This window comes from Ictidomys tridecemlineatus, chromosome 1 (assembly GCF_052094955.1).
Source record: "Ictidomys tridecemlineatus isolate mIctTri1 chromosome 1, mIctTri1.hap1, whole genome shotgun sequence".
Classification (NCBI taxonomy): domain Eukaryota; kingdom Metazoa; phylum Chordata; class Mammalia; order Rodentia; family Sciuridae; genus Ictidomys; species Ictidomys tridecemlineatus.
In genome coordinates, this window is record NC_135477.1 from 59,638,772 (window position 1) to 59,665,133 (window position 26,362).

The 26,362-nt window shown below is 40.5% G+C and overlaps 1 protein-coding gene across 12 annotated transcripts in view; it reads left to right on the forward strand.

Moving 5' to 3' along the window:
* Rhobtb1 (Rho related BTB domain containing 1) overlaps window positions 1-26,362 on the forward strand; it is a 129,905-nt gene that overhangs the window by 77,177 nt on the left and 26,366 nt on the right. For all 12 annotated transcript variants that reach the window (XM_078041587.1, XM_078041597.1, XM_078041623.1 and 9 more), the window contains 2 exons: window positions 11,836-12,037; window positions 12,398-12,501. In XM_078041587.1, coding sequence (XP_077897713.1) covers window positions 11,846-12,037; window positions 12,398-12,501 — 296 coding nt within the window. In that variant the 5' untranslated portion in view covers window positions 11,836-11,845. The remainder of the gene's footprint in view (window positions 1-11,835; window positions 12,038-12,397; window positions 12,502-26,362) is intronic.

Consider the following 26,362-nt stretch of genomic DNA (forward strand, 5'->3'; position numbering starts at 1 on the left):
GGGATGAGGAAGCCCAGCTTCATCTAGATTACATGTGTTTATTTTCTATAGGTTTCTGTCCATTGTATTTCAGTCATTGCTTACAGTAAAACCAGGAAATTTGCACAGGGTTTACAATTTTGAACAAGGAGAGAACAGAAGGGATGTATAATGTGTTATCCTTATGAGGGAAGAGGAGAGACTATTGAAGTAAAAAGTTAAGAGTAAAAGAGAGAACAATAGAGGTTGACTCTTAGCAGAAAGAAAGAAAGAAAATCAAGGAAAACAGATGGGAGAAAAAAATATATACACATAGAGTAGAAGTTTAACAAATTAAAAATAGAAATAAAAGGAGAAAAAAAAAACAAAACTGAAATATACCATATACTAATCAAACATCCTAATCCTCAAAAGAGTGATCCATGAAAAATAACTAACTTCAAAAGTGCTAGAAATTAGAAAATATATGAATATGTATAAATGTCTGTGATCCATTAAGATCACAGAGAAAATAAAAACAAACAAACCAAAAAAAAAAAACAATCTTGGTGATAAGGTAAATTGTTTCCATGGAAGTTCAAAGGATTCTCAGCTTCCCTTTTCAGTAGCGTTAGGTGGGGTCCTTGGGAAAGATCCTTGGTCCACCTCAGAGTGGAGTTACTGAAGTGAGAGAGTTAATCTTGAAGGTGGAACACCTGGAGGCCAGATTTAGTCTTAGGTAGATTCCAGGTTCTTTGCTGAATGTGAAGGTCTGGAGATTTTACATGAGTGCACCTGCAGGGCCCAGCAATTGCTGGTCCACACTGGAAGACTGCACCCCAGAATCTCCTCTTGGTTCCTCTCGTGTGGTGAAGGAGCCACTTTTTGGTCATACCATCATTTGGGGTATTCCACATTTCCTGGTCTTGGGTTCAATCTCCAAACTCAATCTCTCCTGCCCCCACATTTTCTAATTCCTGACCCAGTGAGTCTCTCCCAGCCAGTCCTTCAAACAGCCAGAATGGAGGGGGACAGGGAAAACTGAGTGTGCTTCCATGAATAGTAGTCCCTGTAAAAACTCCTTTCTGTGTTTGATTTTCTCCTGGTCACTTAGGCACATTTTATGCCTTGCAGTGTGTGTTTGCCAGGTGTGTTTTTCAGGCCAAAATTAGGTTTGCTAGGAATTGGCTCCCCCAGCTGCTGGCCCCCATGCCTTGGCTGTAAAATGGTTCCCTTCCTCTGTCTTCCACACACAGCAATGTCTTCAATCTCTAAACTCTCTGGACCCAGACATAGCTCAGACCTCCTAAAAATGTAAGGTTCCTCTAATTCCCTTTTACCTCCACTTTGTTTGTGGAGGGACTGCTCTGGCTGGTGCCTCTGGCTGCACTAGCATCTGTAGCAATTTTATTATATCCAACCTCTTGAATCTTCAATCGCCTTTGAATGTCCAGTATTAAGTTCCATTGAAATCTCCCCACTTTTTTTCACCCACTTTGCTGAGAAGCTCCCTGTCTGCTTTTTTGGTTTTGCATACAGAGCAACCAGGAAAGCGATGTTCTCTATTCCACCATCTTCAAACCCTCTAGAATATGTACTTAATCATTAGACTTAGACGTGTTTTGTTAGGATTCTGACAGGATCATTAAATTTTTTTTCCATTGATGCCTAAATATTTTACTGAAAGATTATAGATTTGAATTCTTCCTTTCTATTTTTCACTCTTTCTTATCGTCCTCCTCCTTGTCCTTCCTCCTTCCTGTAGTGGGACAATTTTGTTCTATTAAACCAGTCTTTGCTCCCTTTGTTTTTCAAGAACACTTACTATACAGGAGATTTCCCTTTGGCAATTAACCCATTTTTTTCCATCACATAATTTTTAGGGGGCCTTTACTTCTGTATTTACATAGAATTCCTCATGTTTTGCCTGTATCTCACTAATTGATTTTACTGCATTCTCAAGTCTGATATTTACTGTTACCTATTTCAACAGCCTTGTATTTCATTTATATATGGCCATGCCTTGTCATTACCTACACAACCTTATCTACTACTATTAGTTCATATAGATGCATTATCTTCTTTAACATGGATCAAATATTTTTTTAAAATTTTCTCTCCTATTACTTTTTATAGCATATCTACCGAAGTGGAAGACCTTTTTCCCATGTCCTTCTGTAATTGCTTATTCTTCCCTATGCTTCAGTGTTTTTGATATGGAATGGCCTTTATTTGCTCTACCTGTATAAAACAGGACACGTTATGGCCACGGAATGAAGTATATTATAAATGTTTGGTTAATTCTGGGCTCTGTCAGAGACCAATGTAGGACTCTTTGATACTGTCCCAGGAAACAACCCAGTTCCAGAGCAGACAAGTAAAGCTGATCAATATGTGTGGGTGGAGAGAACCTCTGAGGGTGAGCTAAGGACAGTAGTCAATCATGTCACCAGTACAAATGATGTACCAATATCTGTTCACTCTTAGGAGCAGTATCCTTTCAACCCAACCCTCCGGCATTATATCTCCATAGGATAGGTCACTTTTGTCACCGTGTTAAAACCAAAAGGGCCTGGTTGAGCAGGCTGGGGGAAGCAAAAACAGAACAAAAGAGTGTTTTCCATGCTCAGTTCTCTGTACCTGTCCCTCCTTATCTAGGGAGAATTGTTGGGATTAATCTATGCTAATGGCAGCAAACCCATTTTCTCAGTGGCTTTCCACTAACCCCACAGCCTCCCTTTTCCACCCACCCCAGGTCAGTCCAGCTCACATGTGCATCTGTGGGCACCCGTGGTGAAGAACATGTGGCTTACTGCCCAGACCAGTTCTTTTCCCTATGAAAACGGGAAGTCTGCTGGGATCCAGTGACTTCCTCACTTAGTTCTATAGCAGTCATTTTTTTTTTTCCAATTTCAGGTGAATGGTTACTTCTTATCCTTGGTTTCTGATCTCTTGTGGAGTCTGCTAACTATAGATGAAGGCTAATTTCAGTGTGATGCTTGTGGAGAGGGGTCCAAGCCATCTGGCTTTCTTTATCTTGCCTGGAAGCCCAGCTGACAGCATTTTATGGCCTGGTCCTTTCCGATCAGTTATAAATCATTCTCCATATGGAGTTTGTTCATGCCCTTCCCTTTTCTCTTCTCCAGTCAAGTAGTGACTCACAAAACAAGGGTTGGGAATCCACTGAAGTAGGATATTAAATGAGAACTTTATGATACCCTTATATGTAAATATTATTAAGGTTCATAAATCGGGTCTAGGCAGTAGAGTACAATAAACAAATTCTTTGATGTTTCTAAACCAAATCAGGCCCTCAGTTCCTCCTGCCTGCACTGACTGGAGTCTCCCTTGCCCCCTGGCTTCCCATTTGGTGATGGGCCTGGTCCTTGGTCTCTATTGGTTCCCGTGGTTACTGATACTCTTCCTGCTGGGGAGAAATGGTTGGTGTGATGCCATCTGTCAAACGCTGCACTCATGACGGGCCACACAGATGTCCCTCAAGGTGTTCTTCTCACCAACTGCAGGCTTAGCCACATGCTGCCGCTTTCAAGGCCATGGGCTTAATGATCAGTCACCAAAGATAGCCCACATGCAAGTTCTCTGCCAGCCCCTGATACAAAGTTTCTTCGGGAAAGTGAAATGGCCATCTTTTGTAATCCGTTCAGTAAGCATTTATTGAAAGCTGTGTATGGACAAGGCACCGTGAAAATATTTAAGGATTTAAATACAAATATGTTTCTGTTGTCAAAAAATGTATAATTGTGGTCAGGTAGTAGAAGCAGAAGACATACAAACATAATGATTTGTCTTATAAATAAGAATTTTGATTTATTATCCTAGAAGACAGTATAAATGGAGAATGTTTTAAGTGCATCTTCTTTCAAAATGCAATTTGAATCTGTCTACTTCAATCTATCTCTGCTGCTTCCTCCATGGTCAAAGCCACAATCCTATCTTGTCTGGAAAACTTAGCAGCTTCCTAACTGGTCCTTCTGCCCTTGCTCATTCTCTTCCACAACCTGTTCTTTACACACGGTCTCAGTGATACAGGCGATGTTTTAATAAAACAAATTCAGAACCTGTCAGTCCTCTGCTTAAATACTTCAGCATCTTCTCACTGCATCTGGAATAAAATCCAAACTCTTGACTAGAGCGTAAGAGGTCACGTGCCCATACCTGCCTTTCTGACTTTGCCTCTCACTAACTCCCCTTCTAGATGCTCCTAGCCTGTTGTTCTTCCCTCCTCATGACTGGGCCCTTCTCATTCTTTGGAGAGCACGAACATGAGGCCGCCTGATGGACACCTCCTGTTTCTGCAGGACTCCCATGCTTTTCTGTCATCACACCATTCTGTTTTTCTTCAAGGAACTTATCAAATTGGTGATTACGTCTTTGCCCACATGTTTAGTTGTTACCCTTCTGCTGACTCTGAGGTCCACGAGGGCAAGACCCACACCTCACTTGTGTGTCCTGTGCATGATAATCAAGTCCTGGCACTCAATAGGTTCTCAGCATATATGTTCTTTGATTAAGTCTGCCTGAGTCCCAAAAGTGGAACACAATTTCAGCAAGTGGGTGAGGACGTGAGAAAGGCGCATGAGCAGGAGTCATGGCAGAAGCAAAGTTTTTATAGAGATCACATGGCATATCTGTAGATGTAAGTAGAGCAGTGTGTCTAGAATGTAGCACACAGTGACTTAAGATGACTTCAAAATCCACCTTGGAATTTTTATGTATCTCTTCAGTTTGGGGTCTTGTTCTTTATTTTTTTCAATTAGGGCAGTGTTTATTAAGGGTGGTAGATGGAGAAGCAAGTTATTTTTCTGTTTCTGGCTCACCTCCCCCACTGACCTTGAGTCCTAAAAAAAATTGGAGTGCATGACCTTGTATGGGTTCCATTATCACAGAGCTCTGGAGAGGGTCATGAATAGATGTATAAAAACAGTGCTTCTGTGTTATCAAAAAGCGGCTCTGTATTATTTATATCACTGGACTTCTATGCGGTATCCTTTCTGTTACTTAATCTCTTTTCTTTTTTTAAATCAAAACATGCAGTTGAAAAAATATTGTTAATTGAAATGATGGATATTCTGTTGATTTAAGGGATGGAAGGCAATTCTATCCTGGAGACCTGTTTCCATGAAGTTTTGATTTGGGGAAGTCTGGCCAAGCCCTTGCTGTCTCTTTCCCAGCTCTGGACCCATTCTCCATTCCAACTGAGATGTTTATTTTATGTATAAAACAGCTCCCGCCTGCCTGTGACTGGTGATTAAGAGCTCAGGATAATGAAATCTGCACAGTTGAAACTTGGCTGTTGGCTGAGTTATTATGCAACTCAACCTTTCCCTTTTGTTTCTGTCAATAATATAAAACTCTCAGTTTTTCTTTCAGAACTAACTCTTCACATACTCTACAATTTGTCCCATAGGTGTGTGTTTAATGACCAAGCTAAATTATTTCTAAAAGCTCAGATTATATGCTTTTCGAAGGAACAACCAAAAAAACCATGAGTGGCTATGCAACAGCATCATTCGTACTGTCGATAAAGAGCTCAGTGGAGCTGAGAGTACAAAGGCACCTTCATGGGCCTTAGATTTCTCCTTTAAGTGGAGTTCTCACTATGCTTTGATCAAAATAGCAGATAATATGAGATACAGCAGAAGTGATTGTAAAGAGTGGCATACTCCAGCCATGTGTGATAGAGAACAATTACAAGACCCCCAGTGAGGTGTCTTAGACAAATAATTGACCTTCCCTGCCCACCCTCCCTAATTTCTGAATTTCTGGTATTAGAGGAGACATGCAGTCTCACCTGAATTTGGTTAGTGGCCTTACACTAAAGTGGGCCTTTTGGGAATAAGCAGTCAAATTTGAGCTTCATTAGCCCCAGTGCCCTGCATATTGGATTATGGGGCCTGTACTCTAAAAATCATGCAGCTGTAGTGGGAACGAGGGAGTAGATATGCCCAGCACTTCCTGGAAGCCTGTTTCATAAGAGAAAGATCCTACACCACAAAGGCTGTCACCTCAAAGATTGAAGCAGGGGTAGAATACCCCCACAGGAAGAAAAATGATTTGAAGGAGACAGAGCAGCTAAGGAAACGTTTGTATGTATCAGTGTTTTGGCCACAGTTGGCCCTAGGGGAGAGAGTCACAGTTAAAGAAGGTGACCTTGGACCCAAGAGGATAATCAAGAAAGGCTCTGTAGAAGAGGGGGATTCTATAAAGTTCCAAGCACTTTAGCCCAGACCCATTTTCCAGAAACTTGATGTCATTAAATGCATGAGATGGCATTTGAAAGGAATAACCAGTCAATTGGAAGATAAAATGTTTAGTCCATTGGGAGCAAGGGCAGTTAGGAAAACTTTTTTAGCAGTGATGATGTCTGAGTGATGTTTTAAGGAGTTAATAGAATTTTCCAGCAAACGTGTGATGGAGGAGGGTTAGTAAGAGGAAAGCTAGGCACAAAGGTACTGAGGTAACAAACATCAGAATTCAAAGAAGCCACATTGTGTGGCTCAAGCATTCTATATTAATTTCCTATTGCTACCATAAATTTTCAAAAACACAATGACATAAAATAATACAAATTGATTAACTTACAGTTCTGGAGACAACGGGTCTAAAATGGGTCTCACTGGGCTTAATCAAATCCTTGGCAGGCTACATTCCTTCTGGAGACTCATTCTCCTTGCCGCTTCTAACTTCTACAGGTTGCCTGCATTCCTTGGTTTGTGGCCCTTCCCTTCCTCTTCAGAGTCAGCAGTAAAGCATCTTTTAAACTAACCTCCTGCCTGCCTCGTCCACATTTAAAGGACCCTTGTGATTACATTGGGCCCAAATAATAATCCAGGATAATCACCTTATGTTGAGATCAGCTGATGAGTAATCTTAATTCCTTCTGCAACCCTTCCTAATTCCCCCGTGCTGTGGAAAAGAACACACAACCAGGGGCCAGGGATTAGAACAGGGGCACCAGCGTCTGTGCTTCTGCCTACTACGCCGGCAGTACAAGGATATTGACAGTGACAGCAAAGAGAAGAGTTTCTCATGACCCATCAACCCTGGGTGGAAAAGATCATCCACCCAAGAAGGGCCTGTCATCCAATATTGGGTTTTTTTGTTTTGTTTTGTTTTGTTTAATGGAGAAGTCAAAGTTCTGGAGATTTTTCCTAAGGTTTAATGGCCATGTTTCTGTTAACTATTGCTGCATAACTAACCACCCCCAAAACTTGGTATCTTAGAATAACAGTGATTTATTTCTCAGGATTGTGTGGTTCGTGGGAATCTGGGCCATTCCCTTGCTCGTTAGTTACCCCCGGGCTCATTCACTAGCTACATTCAACTGGACGGTCAGCAAGAATAGAAAACCCAGAACGACCTTACGTCGTCTGACACTGCGTGACAGCCGTCAGCAGGGCTGCCATGGTTGTTTCCAGTGTGAGTTCTCATCCTCTGTGAGGCTAGGCCAGCTTCCTTGCCTGGTAGCCTCAGGGCAGTGTTCCAACAGCATAAAGGTAGGGACTGCAGGACCTCTGGGGCCTGCACTCTGGAGCTCACACAGCATCCCCTCCACCACATTCTTCTGGACCAAGCAGTCAACAGGTCAGTGCAAATTCAAGAGAAAGGGAACTAGATTGTGTCTCTGAGGGGAGTTGCTACAGTAGCCTTATTTCATGTGGCACAAGTGATGAAGATAGGAATTTTTGTTCTGAGAGTGGGATTCTGTAATTTTATATTCCACAGGGAAAATGTCTCTGAATGACAGCAGTAACCAACACATGGCCCAAAGGTTTGATATCTTGGAACTGAAGAAGTCGAGAAATTGTGAGGCTAGGGTGTGGGGTGCCTCATCCTGTGTTGGCAGTAAGAATGCAGTTGGTAGTGAATGAGGAGGAGCAGCCGGTTGTCCAGGAGATGTCAGTAACAAGATCAGGGAAGGTATGGGGTAATCAAACTGATGGTAGGATCCTGTTGACATGATGGTCATGGCCACAGGTGTCTGGTCAGCCTGGCGGATGGTGACCTCCCAGAACCACCTTACCAGGCCTTTCGCTCCCCAGCCTTCTTTGACTTGTTTACGAGCCAATTTTTACATCATCTGACCATTTGACTTTCAGACAGTGTGCAGATAGATTCTTCATGCTGAATGTTAACTCGTAGCACCCACATCCTGAAATGAAGTTCAGGTTGGTTGTGTGTCAGATGACAAAGCTGCCATCGTGACAGTCTATCGGTGATGGTTCTTTGGAACTTTCTATTTTGTATCTTTCCTGTCTCCTCAGGTACGTGTCTAAAGGTAGAAGGGTATCCACACAAATCAGTAGGATTTATGGTGGTGAAATTTATTAACTGTGTTAAATGTACAATATTTATTGCTCTCATTCTAGGTAAATAAAAATCAGAAAGCAGATAGTCATTATCCAGATGGTCCTAAGAGCTCACTCAACCATAAGAGTGCTAGAGATGAATAAATTAGAGCCAAGAACAAGAGGAGAAGGATAAAATTGCATATTTTTATAATTACGACCATAATTTAAAGTTTATTTATTTACATGAAACAAATAAATGAAGATTTACAACAGTACAAAGTGTAGAATGATTTTGCTTCCTTGGCTGTGACTTCACATCCTTTAAGTGCTTTTTAGATTTCTACCCCAAGTAAAATATTTTCAGGATTTGGAAATTCAGCAGTGCTTCTTAGAAATTCTGTATCTGCATTCCACATCTAAGAACATTCAATCTTTCCCTGCCTTTCATTCCTCGCTCCACGCTACCCCCATGCAGAGGGTTCAGCACCTTTGGACTCGTTTTGGTCATGAGCAGATTGCTAGGAATGAGAAGACCCTTGGATGTTATTCTCACCTTTGACACAGAAATTCTTTAAAGGAGTACATGAAATCTGTCTAACCATAAGTAAAGTAATGAGGGTCTTTGTAAGTATAGCCTTAATATAAACTTGAAGGACTTGTGTCCCTCTCAAAGTAGTCTACTGTAAAAGCTACACAACTTTTCTGCACCATTGCTTTGGTGATTCAAATCACTTGGGGTTTCTCTTTGGGGGCTGCTGTCAGAGCTCCGTGTGCAAGTCCGCAAAGAAGACCAATTCTATATTTCAGTGTCCTATCTCAATTTTTATTTAATCCAGACATTCCTTCAAATTTTATGGATTGGCCATCTTTGATGTTTATCTATCTAAAAAAAAAAAGTCGAATTCATGATCAAAAGACTAAATTGTGGTGGTACTTAGGGCATTGAAAGTAATATACCTTTGGCTTCAAAGCTGTGAGGCTCCAGATGAAACCGTTGTACTGATCCTAGCTTACCCCATGGTAACATCACCAGAAACTTGTCAAAGAGCATTAAAAAGTGTTATCATTTTAGTTCTGCAATCTAGAAATGCCCCATGAGAATATTTTAATCTATTTTCCACCTCTTTCATCTTTTGGTTTACTGTGACCTCCTCCCTGTCTCCCCCTCCCCACCCAAAACTTTTTGTGTCTTCCTTGCCTAAGGTCAACTATTCTGCATATTGTGTTTTTTTTTTCTTTGATTTTGTTCTTGAATGAGCTGTTCTAAAATTTATCCTTTTTATAGATCTTTGTCATTGTTAAGTGTATGAGTTTGCATCTCATTCTGGCTTCCCACCTAGCTCAAATTTGTTGTCTTCAAAAGGCATTTATCTTCAACATCATGATTATGAATTTTTATTTTGCCAAATACCACACCAGGAACTTAAAGCATAAGTTTTCTTCATCCCCCACAATACTTTAGGAGATGGATATTATTATAATCTTCATTTAGCAGATGGAGAGGCAGAAGGCCAGATGTACAAACAACTTGCCCAAAGTCAATTGGCTAGAAGTGGGATAGCAAGGATTCAAACTCGTGTTCGTCTGAGTCAGGGTTGCTCAACCTTAGCACAGTGATACTTGGGCTTGGGTAGGTTGTAGAGTCTGTCCTGTGCAATGAAGTATGTTAAGCAGCAGCATCTTTGGCTGGTACCCTCTAGAAACCTGTAGCTTTTAACCTCACCTTCTGATTTTAATAACCATAAATGTCCCCAGACTTTGTATGTATCCCCTGCGGGGGAGTATCTGACAAACACTGGTCTAATGCCAAAATTCTTGCTTTGGACACTTTATACCATTAGACAGGGAATGAAAAAAAAAAAAAAAACACTGTTTTAAGGCAAAATGTTAAAAAGACCAATTTTAGAAGTCATTATATCTGGCTGATTTGTCAGAATTGGAGATTTTTTTTAAAGATTCGGCTCACCCAAGATGTTGAGAATACACATTGCTAGGTAAGGCACAGGTGTCTATTATAAAAGCCTCTTCATGGTATGATATACGATATGTCAAGATCAATGTAATGTTTTGAACAACTAATAAATTTCTGATGTTTAGAAAAAAAAAAAGCCTCTTCATGGCATAGGAACCACAGAGCAAATCCTAGCCTAACCACTCATCTGTTCCTGAACCCACTCCTGCCAAGTTCTCCAGCCTCAGGCTTAACACCTCCTGTGATGGTGTTACTGTCGGCAATTCCATATCCTCACTTCCTGAGACTATTTCATCTTCTTACAGCCCTAACTGTGAAAAAGTATTCTTCTCAATATCTTCCTTACATTTCTCCACCTATACCCATATCATCCAAATTAATCATTCTCAAATCAATCAAGTTAAAGCCTTATTGAGTCTCAATTATGCATTAGGCTCTCCTCCGAACAGTTTCTTTACCATGACCACCTAACCAGTTTTCTCAGTTTAATAATAGACTTCCTCAAAAGGACAACTACAGCTCATTAAAATCTTAAAATCTTCCGAGGTTGGTCTCCTACCCAGCTGCTGCTCTGGGTTTGTGGAAGGCCTTGACCCTGGGGAAGCTGAGTTGCAGCAGTGTTTCCTCTTCCTCTTTTTTTTAATATTTATTTTTTAGTTTTAGGTGGACACAATATCATTATTTTACATTTATGTGGTGCTGAGGATTGAACCCAGTGCCTCATGCATGAGGGTCAAGTACTCTACCACTGAGCCACAACCCCAGCCGCTCCTCTTCCTCTTGACCCCTCACCCAGCAATCCTCTTTAGACCTCCTTTGGTAGTTTCAGGAAGATTCCAAAGTGACTCCTCTCATTCTCATTCTCAAAGTGACTCATCTTTTACCATGTGCTCTAGATTTCTTGATGAAAATACAGAGGAGAAGGTCATTTTGTTGTTGTTGTTGCTTTTTAGGTGGGCCACCTTGAGAATATCATTATTTATTTGATTAATATAAATAAATAGAAGTTAATTTGCTTGGTACCTCAGAATTCAGACTCTTCTTTAAAGTTAGGCAGTTTTTTCAATCTGCGCTTTTGATTTTCTTCTACGTTACCATAGTAATGATGAACTTAAAGAAACCTGCTTCTCAAAAATGTTGGATAACTGGAAGATTGTGGTAGAGCACATACCAGGATCTCCAAGGCACCTTAGGCTCCAGCATCAAAGGTTAGCCTGCAGGTGATCAATCTCACCAGCCAGTCACCATGAGCAGCTAGTGAGCTATAAATGTGTGCCAGCTGTCCTGACAGTGCCTGGACGGATCTGCAGTAAGCAGGTTATGTTTAGAGAAAACCAAGGAGAAAATAACATGTTAACCAGAATAAACTGTTTGGGGTCAAAATAGCAGTCTGGTGTTTTTGTTCTTGTGTGAGATATAAAAAGAAAACTTGGGTTTCAATCAGGCTTAGTATGAACTTCCAAACATCTTGCCTGTGCTTGTGTACGTGCAAGGACGTGGCTGGACAGAGGCAAAGCTGTTCTGAACTCCAGTGTCTGGGACTGCTCTGGAAAGCCTTGGAGTCTTCAATGTAGTTTCACTCTCTTCTTGTAGAGCTTCCTAAATGGACACTGACATGGACTACGAAAGACCCAACGTGGAAACCATCAAGTGTGTGGTGGTGGGCGACAATGCCGTGGGGAAGACGCGCCTGATCTGTGCCAGAGCGTGTAATACCACGCTCACGCAGTATCAGCTGCTGGCCACCCACGTGCCTACCGTGTGGGCCATTGACCAGTACCGTGTCTGCCAGGAGGTAAGGTGCACGGTGTCTTTAGGATCCTTAGGCCATCGTGGCTGTTTGCCAGTCAGATTAAAACTAGTGGAGGAGGGTGGGTAAACTGCACATTCAAAACAAAACTAACTTTTTAGTGCCACAAGAGAGAACAGAAGCAAAGGGCACACTTGGGAGTATGGCCATGGTGACCTGAATGGGGGGGTGAGTCATGTGATTCTAGGACTTGAGTTAGGAGCTGGCTTAAGTCCCAGTAGATGAAATAAGGAAATGAAATGCAAGTGGGTTTAGGGGCCCTGAGAAGTGTCAACTTGGACTCCCTCCTCTGGGGGAGTGTGTGATTAACACTGAGCACATGGACTCTGTCTCTCTTTCCTGCAGGTCTTGGAACGTTCCCGAGATGTTGTTGACGAAGTGAGCGTTTCTCTCAGGCTTTGGGATACTTTTGGTGATCATCACAAGGACAGGCGATTTGCATATGGCAGGTAAAACAAGACTAGTGCAGTGTGGTTGAGCTTGAGTAAAATTACCTTTTGAGACCCGGTAGCTGGTTCACATGTTAACAAAAACCACATCATAATGGCCTTTTGAAATATCTTGGGTTCTTTACTTGTGCTGAAGAAGTGGGGAAAATGGCATTTTTTTTTTTCTGATATCAAGAAAAACAGAATTTGCTTTGCCACTAGGAAATTCCAGGTTAAAACAACCTGGGCTAGTTGGCCTGGAAGGTTTACTAGATGAGGATTCTGGCTTATCCTCCAGCCTTGAGCTACTTTGATGGCTGTTTTTCTGAGTGACACTTCATTTGATGTCTGTGAAAGTGTTTCAAGCTATTTTAGCACTTGGCTACTCTACTTGAGAAGGTCTCTGTGGTCTTTTCATGACCATATTAGCAGAGTCTGATGTTATTTGCTTTGGGCTTTGTGTTATCTGAAAAGTCTCTTTATTTTTATTTGAAGGTCATTTTTTAAAAGAAAGGAAAATATCTCTGAAGTCCTTCACAAGGCATGTTTCCAAAATGAACCGAAACACTAATGTCTATTTTTCTTTTAAAAAAAAAATGGAGAAGGAAAAATCCAGTAAAGGAAAGATTAATCTAGGACACTGACATGGGTAGGAACATAGTCAAAATGCCTTAAAATATTTAGCAATTTCTGTCTGTTACCATAACTTGAAATATCTCTCTGTGGATGGATCATAGCTATTAAAATGCAGATAAGGTAGAGATTTTTTTGTTTTTTACTCCTTAATTATGAAAAAAACAAACAAACAGGGGTGGGGCTGGTACTGAAGATGGAACCCAGGGCCTTGCACATGCCAGACAGGTACTCTTATCACTGAGCTACATCCCCAGCCCTCCTTAATTGTAAATCAACACATTGCATTTTAAGCTTAGAATTTAGGTGTCACATCTTAGTTGTCTCTTCTTAACATCAAACACCATGTTACGTCACAGAATTCCAAGCATGTGTATTGCACCTTGGTGATGACATAAACCTTTGGAAAAGTTTCTCTATTTCTTCAATCCAGTAGCTCTCTGAAAAAAAAAAAATTATTGGTTTTTTTTTTTCAAAGTGGCCTAAATTACTGAGTAAAAGGGATTGCCCTATTCCTGAGAATTAACTCACACACTGAAAAAAACCAGTGATTTAGAAAAGTTTATTCAAGGGGACTCCGAATGGGACATGTGGAAGTAAAACATGGTTTTAATGACCCCTTTATAATAAGGATTTTTAACCTTAATATCCAGCATGATAGATCCTTTTCTTCTCTTCGAATGTTCTGTTTGGTTTTTTTTCTTTCTTTCCTTATTCTCATAATGTTCTTGATGGTTATCTTAGTTGACAGTTCAGGTTTTTATTTTCCTGCATATAAAAAAAATAAAATAAATGAAGCTGCTTATAAATATTGTGTGGTCAGGTTTGTCATATCTGCAGTTCTAAGGAAGCATGATTTTAAAATGATGTCTTTAAGCAAAGTAAGGATAAGTAAGGTAGATGTCTAAGGATTTTTGGTAACTCCATTTCTATAAAGGTGTCATGCAAAGATTGGCCTGAAGATGAGCCGACTGGGATATTTAGACTCTTAGCAATCATTTCAACAGATCAGGGTTGATAGCCACTTGAAATTTATGCACTCGAAACAATGAATTTCAGTGTGGCCTTGTCGTGTAAAATTTGTTTTGTGATGGAAGGGCTGCTCCACTTCCTGTGAGACTCCAGCTTAGGATTTGTTTAATGGTGCTCTGGCCCTCACAGCTCTACACTGGGCCCCGTCCAGCTCCTGGACATAGCCGGAGTCATTTTACAGCCTGTCATGCCTGTGTGTCTTCACTCCCAGTGAAAACAAGCTGCTCTTTCCTGTGGCTCCATCAGTTCAAAGTACATTGTTCTGCTCCCTTGTCTGTAATGTTTGGTTCCATTAACTGTAACCCATTCCCTTTTTGATAGAAACAGGAAGTACTCCTGGAGCCAAGTCTGCTTCTCCAAGTGGCCCAGAGGGGCTTCAGGAAACATCCCCATGTGTGTTTCTGGCCACGTTCTACTTGGGGCCTCATTTTGTGTGCTTGTTTGTACCTTGTATTTCCTCTGTCCTTGCTGACTCTCTACTGCCTCTAGGTGTCCTGCCATAGACCCCAGTCCTAGTAAAGAACAAAAGCCAGAGCTCCACTGTCAGACTCCATCATCTTTCTGTACATTCTAAATAGGTAATACCACATTAATGTAGCACCCAGAGGTTACATTTTATGGAAAAATCTGGTAGCATAAGTTTCTTTTATTCAGTATAGAACTTTGACCAGTTCTTTTGATTGCTGTGAGAGAGCTGATGTTGGATTTGCAAACCTGTCTTTGGACTAACGTTTTTTACTCTACTTGGTTTGAATTACAAGTCAATGGGATGAGCAGCAGACATAAATTTGGAGGCATGTATGTGGAATATATTCCAAGATATTTAGAACCTTTTTAAAATAAATTAGATTCTTGTGGTCACAGTGAGGGAAATCAGATTCATCCCGTGATGCCCCAGGCCTTGCCCTCAGTTTCCTCTGCTTCTTAGTTTAAAGGAAATTCGCTTGTTGCCCTTCATACATTCTTTGGCATAGACAAGTTCTGGTTTTCTGAGTGGTCAAGGGGTGTCAGTAGCAGGCAGTCTGCCAACCTGAATTTACAGTTTTCCAAGTCTGAAAACTGGCTAACTGTAACCAGAATATCATTGCTATCTTCTTTATTTAAAGGCAACTATTCAACTCATTTTTTAAGCCAATTAAAATAATAGCTCCAATTTATCGAAAGCCTGCAATGTGCCAGCCAACATATTAGGAGCTTTGCCAACATTAGTTTAGGTATTCCTTTCAGGAGATCTAGGAGGCAGAGATTATCTCCATGCTACAAAGAAGCAAAGGGTTGAGACCTTTCACTGATGTAACCTAACCAGTGATGAGTCTCAGAGGCAGATTTACACCCCGCCCTTGCTGACTCCCACCTCTTTTCACTGTGCCAAGCTACCTTGTACCTTCAAGAGGATGAAGCTGGAAACTATGCCACGTTGGGAATCTGGGTTTCCGTTGGCTCTTCCATATTGGTGCAGAGCCTTAGAACTGGAGGAGACCCCAGAAGCCCATTTAGTTGCCCCTTTTCCTTGAGGAAGGGAAGCTGTCCATCCAGCTGAGAACTAGCACTGAAGAGAGTCCTTCCGTTGAAGGGAGGAGGAAGTCAGCAGGGGAGCATCAGCACCCTGACTCCTCACAGATCCGAAATCTGGCAGGCCCTCTCTTCTTAGGAACTCTCTTGTAACCTTTCTTCCTACCACCCACTTTCTATCCACTTTCAGATGAACTTTTGAAGTTCTTTTCTGGATCTTTTGAAATGTCAAGAACAAGACTGAACATAGTAACCATGACCGTGATCAACCGCTCTTTGTTGACAAAGAAGGGGCCTCTTCTTAAAGAAATATCTCTCAAATGTTTTCCCTGGAACTCTTCTAAGAATGAAAGGTTCACATTTTGGTACCTGGCACCAAAAAGATAGACACACAGGGTGGGCTCAGCCTCCAGCAGGACATCTGGGCTGCTCAGACACTCTCTTTTAGTCATACCAGATATAAATAATTATGGGTTTGTTTGTTTGTTTGTTTGTTGTTTGTTTGTTTTCTGTCTCCTCTCTTTGAAAACCTCCGACCCTGATCTGTGTCAGGGCCAGATAACCTTCAGACACTTAATAAAGCTGATGGTGCTGAAGTTGATAACTAAAATTTAATCAAGGAACCCCATGAGTCAGATCTGTGCCAGGCGATCACTCTACATATCCTGTCCCACTTGGATCTCATTGTGACCCTGCAAAGTGGGCTTATTTCACAGTTGAGGAAATAGGTACAGAAAGCACCACAAGGAAAGAATGGAGCTGAACTTTCCACTTGGGTCTGACTCCAAAGCCTACCTACCATGCTGTGTGGCTGATGAGACTGACAGATGACAAGTTTACTTTAAATTTCCTCCTGGTACAGTCTAAGTCTTCTGTCCTATGTGGACCCTGAAAGACCTGCATTCACCATCTCTCATCCAGTATGTCTCTTAAATTTTTTAAGTATGGCAAATAACCCGATTCTTTACATGCATTTATAAGTGGCTAAATATCAGTCCTTTCACTTTCAGTAAAGATGATACATCAAAGCAAACTTTTCCAGAGTGAATTGGAATCTTGGGTCATTTTTTTTGGCATGTTTCCCCCAAAACATTTAACTTAAAGATTCAGAACCAATTCACTTGCCCTTACCCCCCATAGTTTTCCGGCATATTTTAAGTCTGGCTGGAACCCATTTATTATATAATTTATCTTACACTGATTTTTCTCAACTGTTGTAAGCGCCTATGAGAAGTGCAGTACATGTTTCAAATGATGACATTATAATCAGCACTGTGGTTTCTGTGTGTCTGTTTAGATAAGATGGGTTTGGTTTCATGTTGAAGGCCCATGTAATCAGATAGGGTATGAACACACCCCATTTTGAATGCTTAGTTGAGAACCTTTAAAAAAGTTGAAGTGTTTAATGCATCTAGAGTATTTCAAGTTAGCTGTTATTGTCCATAACACATTCTAAATGCTGGGCCAGAAGTAATCCAGATTATTCTAATGATTATTTCAGGAAATATATCAAGTGGAAGTGGACCAGGGCCAGGACTAGGTAAGGCCAATGAGTCTCTCACCACAGGCTTAAAAATGTAAATAATAATAATTTTAAAAAACAGGATCATTATTAGTATTTGTTTTTTCCCTTTTGCCTCGGGCTCCATATGGTAATGTTTCTTAACTTGACTTTATCTATAATGTTGATACGTTTTGAATTGTGGCTTTTTTGTCATGATTTTTATGTTTTAAAAATAGTATTCACCTGAATTACTGAGCTTTTCTTGTATTTGCACCTGAGGCAAGTGTTTTGCCTTTGTCCCCCAGTCATGGTCCTGATGCTGGGCTTTATAATTGGATAGCCACGTAGCAAAGAGAAGAAATCTAGTAATGCATATACTTAATGGAAAAAGTAATACAGACCACACTTTTCAGTGTGTTAGTACGAACAGGTCTAGGAAAGTTATTAGAGCTTATGTCCTAAAGGCATTGAGTCTTGTGTGCTACTGTAACAAGAAGAACTAAAGTTGCTCAGGTTATAGAAAAAAAGTGAAAAGATATAAAAGCAGTTATTTAGATCAAGAGATAGGAATAGTGGTTCCCTATGAGGTTATTCTAAAATTGTTAGTTTTTATACTTGAGTGCACCTAAGCATAGCAGTTATTCTGAAGTAAGAGTTCTGCAAAGAGGTAAAGCAGCCAATTTTAGCCAGCACCTGGATGATTATGAAGTCTGTGGTCCTCCAGCCACACTTTGGTGAACACTGTCATGGAATTATCGTGATGCTTCTTACCAAACCTCAACTAAAAGGGAGGCTTCCTTGTAGTGTGAGAAGCAAGCAAAAAAGAATACAGACTGTGTAATTCCATTTCTACAGAAATCTAGAAAATACAGTCTAATCTAGTAACAGATATAGATCACTGGTTGCCCAGAGAAGATGATGGAATGGAAGGATGGATTACCAAGGGACATGAGGAAGCTTGGGGGATGATGGAAATGTTTGTTATCTTGATTGAGATGATGGTTTCAGAGGAATACATATGTCAAAACTCATCAAATTAAAAAACACTAAACATGCATAGTTGAAAGTTAGATCTAAATAAAGGTTTTAAGATGAGGAATATCTCTATAACAATATAATCTGTGATATTTGAAAATGTTTGCATGGTAGACTGCTAAATGTTTTAATTATTTATGGAACCTTACATTAATTCTCATTAAAAATATAAATCATTTCTTTGAACTTATGGGGAAAATAATGGAAACAGATCCTTAATGGTTGAGTATAGGAAATGGAATAGTATAATTGTCAAAGAAAATGATAGGACATTATCATCTTGTTACACAAAATTATTCTATTTCCCGTCTCCCAGGAATAAAGCCCTGAGCTCAGTGGGCCCACTCTCTGACCACATAGGTTGTTTCTTTGCCAGTGATTGTGTTTGTATCTTTTCCTCAGAAGATTCTTTTTACCTAATACCCTCTGGTAGCCAAACAAAGAACACCCAATTCTGTGGAAGTTTTGTTTCTCCATCAGATAGTAGCAATATTGGGTTTCATAGCCGAGTCAGTCTAGAGCGAGGGAATGTGATGGTAACCCCCAATATGTGCAAATAGAGTGTGCATTTCCTACCTGGCCATGGCGGCTGGGAACTGAATGCAGGGTTGAATGATCAGTATGATCTCTCACTTGGAGCAGTCGGAACACCGTGCTGTGGGACTCCATTTTTGCTTGTCTCTCTGGATCAGGTTCCATTCTCCCTCTCCAGCCTCATATCTTGCTGTAGACACAACAAAATATTTATAGGCCCAAGTCCTCTGAAGCCTTTAAACCCACAAGGATGCATTATAGCCACCTAGAAATTATACCCCATCCCAACCATTTTTTTAAGCCAACTAATTACTACTGATATTCACAGAATTAGAGCAAGTGTCACAGTCTCCCAAACATTCTCTCTTAACTCTCCTTACTCTCCCTTTCACCTTTAGAATGCAGGTGAAGTGTCTCTCTTACATGCTGCCATAGAATATCTTGGCAAATCCTACACTGTGTCAAAATTGACTCCTTCATTTTCTCTCCCCTTCCCTTTATTCTCTTGTTCCTAGTATGCTAGGACAGAGATTTTTGTCTTTCTACTCTGTGTCACCAGTGTCCAGACACTGGTACGTAGGAGAAGTTTAATAAGTGTTAATTGAGTGAGTGAACGTGTCTATTGATTGATCTCTCATACATGCGAAGATCTTCTAGGAAAATATTCTTATCAAATACTCCAAATTATTTTTACTAGATTGAAGTTTATATGTACAGATGTACAGTAAGAATCACAAGGAATGTACCAACCTGAGATGATGAAGATGGAAAGCCCTGGTACTTGGCTTCACCATAAAGAATTAGCAAATGGAAGATGAGATGTGAGGCCAGTGGAAAAAGGAAACAGACTCAAGCCATGTCCTCAAAACATCCTCCCCCCAAGTTTTTTGGATTTGTAATTTGTGTGTAATGCCTTATTTGAATGACTATTCTTAAACAAAATTACTTGTATTAATATTAATGCACTTCCAATTATAGGTTGTTTCTTCTCTGGAGATCATTCTAAGATCTTTTTGAAGAATAATTTTTAAATAATTATGTGTATATAGTATTTCACTTGCCCAAAGAGGAGCATTAAGTATAATAACTGCAGGTAAATTATTATCATTATATACTTACCCAGAACAAACAAAAATGCTTAGACTAAATGCATACAAATAATTCAAAATATCAAATTTGGGGTGGAAATGTATGGGTTCCGTGCTGAATCACTCAAGCATGAGATTCCAATCAACCAAATCATCCCACAGAAAATCTGTATATTCCATGCCCTGTGCCACTCACTCTCTGCCTACTATCCCACACTGTCCTTTCTGCTCTGAAGTGGAACACTTATATTGTAGCCAGAGGAAAACATCAAAAGACCTGGGATCCCTGTGCCTGACCCAGCCCTGTCCCCGGGATGAAACTGTCTTGGAAAGCAAGAATGCCAAATGAGATAGCAACAAGTCTCAGTGGCTAGGCTCACTTGTGTTCCAAAATGAAGGATTCTGGCTGCTGCCCAGACATGGGTCATGTGGCTGGGAAAGATGGTCCTTTGTGGCTCAGCCAGAAAAGAATTGATTGACCCAAGAGAGGGCGTCACAAAAGTACAAATAATGAGGTTTCCAAGGTGGGCAAAGAGAATAATGACCAAGTTCATTGTTGAACAAGCTGATATCTTGTGCGTGCATTCCTTTCACTTTTTTCCTATTTTTTTTTCTTAATAACTGCAGGTTTGACAAGTTGGGTCAAATTTAGTGAGGTGTGGTGACTTTTCATTGTGAAAACAGAGAAAGCCTCAGTTTGTGATGTTCTGTACTGGAACTTTCCGATGAAGAAATATACAGCACCACACAGTTTTCTCTTTTAAATTGGGGGGAGCAAAAAGAAAGTGCTGAGTAATTTTTCAGTCTTCAGTGGGTAATTCTGTTGCCTGTCTTTCAGCAATTCCACAACAATAACTAGTACTTAGTTGTTTTATAGAACATTCTCACGGATATTTTTCTTAGTAAATCCTAACAACAATCCTTTCAGTGATTGCTAATGTTAGATACTCATTAGATTTTTAGAATTATCCTACCACTTTACTCTCCCTCAGGCCTGCCTCTGCCCTCAACCTACAGGGCGCATAGTCAGAAGGACGAAATTCCGAATGGCGGGAAGATGAAGCCAATCAGTGAATTCGCTCTTCAGTTTATCACATTCCTTACCTTTAGTGACTTTTGTTGTGTATTCTTTTAAAAAGGAAGATGGTCTGTGGAATAGAAGGCTTCTTTAAGCCATAATTCTCCTGTAACTAGAATTAAACCCAAAAGTAACCTGCCCATTTATTTACCCTTCCTTTGCTTCTGAAGATAATTTAATTCCTGCAAGGAATCATTAATTCATTGTTATCCTGGTATTATGGAAGTATCCAATTAGATGGGGTAAATGGATTTTTTAGATAAATTCAAGTAATTTTTAAAAGCATATTAACTGGCTAACCTCTGCTGTGTATCAGAGATATTACACGATGATCTTTTACCAGTAATAGTCTGAAGAAATATCATAGCTCACAGTCTGTTTTATTCTTTATTAAAACTCCAACTGGTACCCTGCCTGACTTGTGTTAAGCCTAAATTTATTTCTTCTAGACCTTAAGCCTGCTGACTTACTTATGTCTGCAGCTTTTACCCTCCAAATTCTATAAGACCTTTGTATTTAATAAACATTAATCAAGAACCCCTTTGGTACAAACACTGTCTTGTGCACAGTGGGAGAGAAATGGATATGAAAAGGACAGAATTCTTTAAAATGAAATGGGGTAGATAGTAAATTTAAAAGAATTTTAAAAAATTTTAAAAAATATATATTACAATTCATTGTTAAATAATGTTAAACTAAAAGATGTCACTTCCAGGAACTGGCAAGAAAGAAATGCTCCCACCAAAAGCCTTAGATCATCCGTGACTCCACAAGTCATGTCTTGTGTCCCATCCCTCAGCAAGTCCTGTGACTCTGTCTTTAGTACACAGAATGTGATCACTTAAAAGCCTGTTCTGTACCCCTCTCAGGCCAAGCAGAGTCACCATCACTTCTCTTTGAAGACTGCCTCTTAACTGGTCCCCTGCTTCTTTCTCCTTTTCCTCCCTGATCCCTGCGCATGGCCCTTTGAGTGGCTAGCTCACTCCTGTGAGACCCTCCCTGTCCTGGCCCTGCACTCCCTGTCTCTTGAGTTCTGCTTCTGTGTGTGTTCCTTCTCACCACACTGCTCCAACAACACAGCCTCTTTCCCCCAGGGAAAAAAAAATCCCAGGCATGCTGTGTCCTCAGGGCCTCTGCACCAGCTTTTTCCTCCTCTGCACTGTTCTTGCCCCAGAAAGTGACACATTACCTCCCTTCAGTTCTTTACTGAAATGTTGCCTTCTCAGTGAGGCCCTCCCTTGTCACCTCATTTTCAGCATCAGTGTCTGCTTGCCAATATTTCTGTCCTCTCTCCCCGCTTTATTTTCTGATTGGCACTTACCACTAACTAGCATATTACCTATTTTATTTATTTTTGTTGTTGTTGTTGTTGTTGTTGTTGACTCTGTCCTCCACTAGAATGTAGGCCTAAGGGGGATAGTGGTTTGTGTCTTTTTCTAATTGCTTTGTCACTAATGTCCAGAAAAGGGCCTGGTGCACAGTAGGGTATCCCTGACTATTTCTGGAGGAAGTGATTAGAGGACTGCTTATTAATATTAGATAAGTGACTTGACAACTCCCGGTACCTTGCTCAAAGAAGATTGCGAGGAGGCCTGGGAAAAGTTCCTTTCTCATTGTGATAGGATGATCTTGTTAGTTGACATTTGGCCTCAGAAGATTTGGGGAGGTTAATCCCAGGGAAGTCTCCCACGTGATGTTCTCACTAACATGGAGATTTTCTCATATCTCAACTAGTCTTGCCCTCTGGAGAAAACACTAAGCCTATAGGAATGAAGCTTCTCAGTCACTTAGCTTGGGGGAAAGTGAGAGAGCATGAGAACTAGAGGTGGAGTTGGAAGAGAATTCATGGCCATTTCACCTCCTGCTGCCAACCGAGTCTTATGTGAGTGTATCCTGTACTCATTTTCCAGGAGTTAAATTGTTCAGTCTGTTTCTTTTAATAAATTGATTATGCTTCACCCAGTTTCACATGCTTTTCACTTCTTCTGGTGATTGTGTGAGGTGCAAGAATACACTAATAGGATCACAGTTGGCCACACATTGAAAATGGGATATCAAGTGAAAAAGAATCTGTTTCCATTGTACCGTAACCCACAACTTTCTTTGGTAGAGCCATTACCCGCTGTGATAATAGGATCTAGCCTTCGTAAGACCCAAGTATCTCTCTTAGGATGTGGTGGCTTGGTGGGATGTTGATGTGGCTCACTTGCACTTGAGAACGTGTGCGTTGCTTTGGCCCCTTTTTCGGAGGGTGGGGGAAGACTGGTTTAAAATGTCGCTTCCTACTAAAAAAAAAAAAAAAAAAAAAAATACGGTTACAGGCTTGGAACAAATAGTTGCGCATGCTAATCACTCCCAAATCTGGATATATTTCAGGGTGTTTTGACAGTTTTCCCCACATAACATCTGTACTTAAGAAGCCTCACTGCTATTGGTAAAGTATGGACTTGATTTCTCTGCTCACATCCAGGGCGCTGCATGGTTCTGCCCTGCTCTCCCCAGAGCTCCCGCCAGGCGCTCCCCTACAGGCCTTTCCATCCTCCATGAGTGTGAGCTTACACGGCCATTCATCTCCAGGCGGTTATGTGCACCATCACTGACAACTCCCTCCGCATCTCATACACACTGGGCTGCTCCCCTACTAAAATTTTCCAAGCCACGTGTTCCACGTTTCTTTTCTCTGCCATGCTCCCAGCTGTTTTGTGCTGTTTCGATGTGTCTGTTTGCATAGCACTGTCGGACTCTATGCATGAAAGGTGTGTTGTCGACATGAATGGTTTTGAAAATGTTTCTGTAAAGAACCTGCCTCACTTGTCATCAGGGAGAAGGAAGCTTGAAGCCCCAAAGGTGTAGAGGTCAGGAACTCCTGCTGGAATCTTTGCCAGATGGTGCATGGGCACAAAGAAAAGAAGCCCAATAAAATGTGATGTGGTCTCTACCAATATAAAGCATAGAGGAGTCTCTCCTAAAAAAATTAAATAATAATAGGCAGTGGTGACATCAAAGGTAGGATCCTGCCATAAACTAAAGGCTTAAAAGAACAATATATACTATATCGTGTGATGGCATTATGCTGGTGTCATCACAAAAGGACAAACATCCATGCAGAACTCAGGGAAACGTCATTGTTGGCTTTGTCTTGGTCAACACAGTGTTCGTCTGGCAAGAGACCCAACCATAGTGGAATGGAGCACACTGAAAAAGGGCACGCAGCTGAACCCCGTATTGCTTCCTGGAGGTCAGGATGGAATCTGCTGTCCTTTGTGTGACCCATCAGACAGTCCTGATATGCTGTTCTTAGATAAAGCATAATTTCAGAATTATCCCCTTTCATTTAGATTAGAAAATCCAACGCCCACAATGCCACAGCTGGAAATAGCAAAGTTGATGTGACCTGAAAAGGGAAGACAAACTCAAAGGGAAGAGGGGACCCCGAAAAAGAAGAAAGCATTTGTGTGATAGGAGAGAACTTAGAAAATTCATTCCTAACCATAAGAGTGTTTATACAGCTTATCTATCCCTTTTCCAACCATTTCTTCAAAGAATGAATTTGGTGTTTCAGACTGGAGAATTAGTTCAGCTTCTGGTTGCTTCTCCAATTTTCCCTACCAAGTTTGCTCTATTTGAGTGTAGACCTTGTAAAGACAGGCTTTGAGAACATATTTGCTGTTCAAAGACTGGCTAGGGCCAAGATATGTGGGTAAGATGCACTTTTCTCAGATTCTTTCCTTAATCCTCCAAAAAAAAGGTTGGTCCCAAGTTTGCAAGCTCTCCTTATGTTACCCACGTGTCTTTGCCAATCTTTCACTTGCTGTCTTTGGCCCCTGTTCTCCCCTAAAAAGATAACTGAAAAAATATGCTTCCTGGGTTTGTTTAATATCCAAAGAAAAAACTGGTACAACCAAGATTGGCTTTATCAGCTCAAGCATTTTTGAATGACTTGGTCTCTCTGTGATTCCTTCTCATTCCCCTGTGAAACTAGAGATTCCCAATTGTTGCAACACATCAATTTATTTTGGATTCTTTTTTTAGTTAACTAATCAAAATATTATTTCACAGGCATTATTTTATGTGTTAGTAATGGAGCCAAACTTTTCTATTGATATTTTCCCCTTAGGGACAAAATTAAAAAAAAAAAAATCATGTTTTTCCCTAAAAAAAAAAAATAACCACATTCCATGGCCAACAACTAGGACCATATACTCTTTAAGTCCTTTGTGATTCTTGCTTTCTCTAATAAAGCCATTTGGCCCAGCCATACATTTTTTCTAAATGAAATAAACATTCTAAACCTCTTTCTAGCCTTTCTCAATATTCATGTCCTGGGGTTTAGAGTCTCATTTACCCTGTGCTCTGCCCCTCTGCATTCTCAAATCCTTTCTACTCCAGATAGCTAGAGGATTCCATTTAAATCCTATCAGGTTCTTTTTAAAGCTGAAATAGGACCCCCCTCTGAGGTCATTTCTAGACTACTTCCACTGCCTGATTGATATGTAAAAAATGTCTTCATCATACCCCCCCCAACCAATTATTTTTAAATTCACTCTTTAAAGTAAAATAAAGTAACAGAGCCATGAAAATAGAAAAGCTACAACTTGGCTCTTTTCTTTTTATCTTCATTGGAATGGCATTTTTAAACACAGGCTTATGTCGGACATTGAACAGCCTCCACACAGGAATGAATGTTTTGATTAAAAGTTATTTAATATCTCTGGTTCCTTGGACTTCTGCCTAAAGCTGGAGATATTCTTAGCCACAGGTCTTGTGCCTCCTTTGATAAGATAGAACATGGCCTCAAAATCTAGAGAGAATAAATGGCATCCTCAAAATAGTCATTTGCTTGCATAGGTGTTTCTATCACAGAGGATACTGATACGTTACAAATTAGGAAGCCATGTTGGGATGGAGGAAAGAGAAATTCACCAACAGGACACCTTGATCTGTATGTTCACCGATGCTGGGCCTTTAAGTAGAAATCAGAGTTAGGATACAGTGTTCACATGGCAAACCTTAAAAACAATTATTCTGTGTGGCCCGAACATCCAGTTTTCTTGCATTTGTGTTCAGAGCAATGCAGGTTAAACAAAAGACACTTAAGCAAGTTGATAGTTAAAATGAGATCTTATTTTTAACTTCTTTCAATGTAAAATCATGGAGATGGATTTTCCTCGTAACAACTAAATGACAATACAAAAGGGAAAAAAAAAAAAAAACTTTGTTCCAAAATACAAATAGAATTTTGGCTCAATAAGTTACTTTAGCTTCAGAGGTAGTATTGTCCTCAGTGCAGCCTCTTTTCTTCAACTGTCATCATTTTGAGGCAAAATATTTACGGAACATTAAATTGTTTTTCCAGCTTTCCCACAGCATTTCATGCATTTAGATATTGATGTGACATAGTTAGAAGCTGAGCCCTCCGGACCTGTATTGTGTGATGGTATTGTGCTGCTGTCATCACAGAATTCC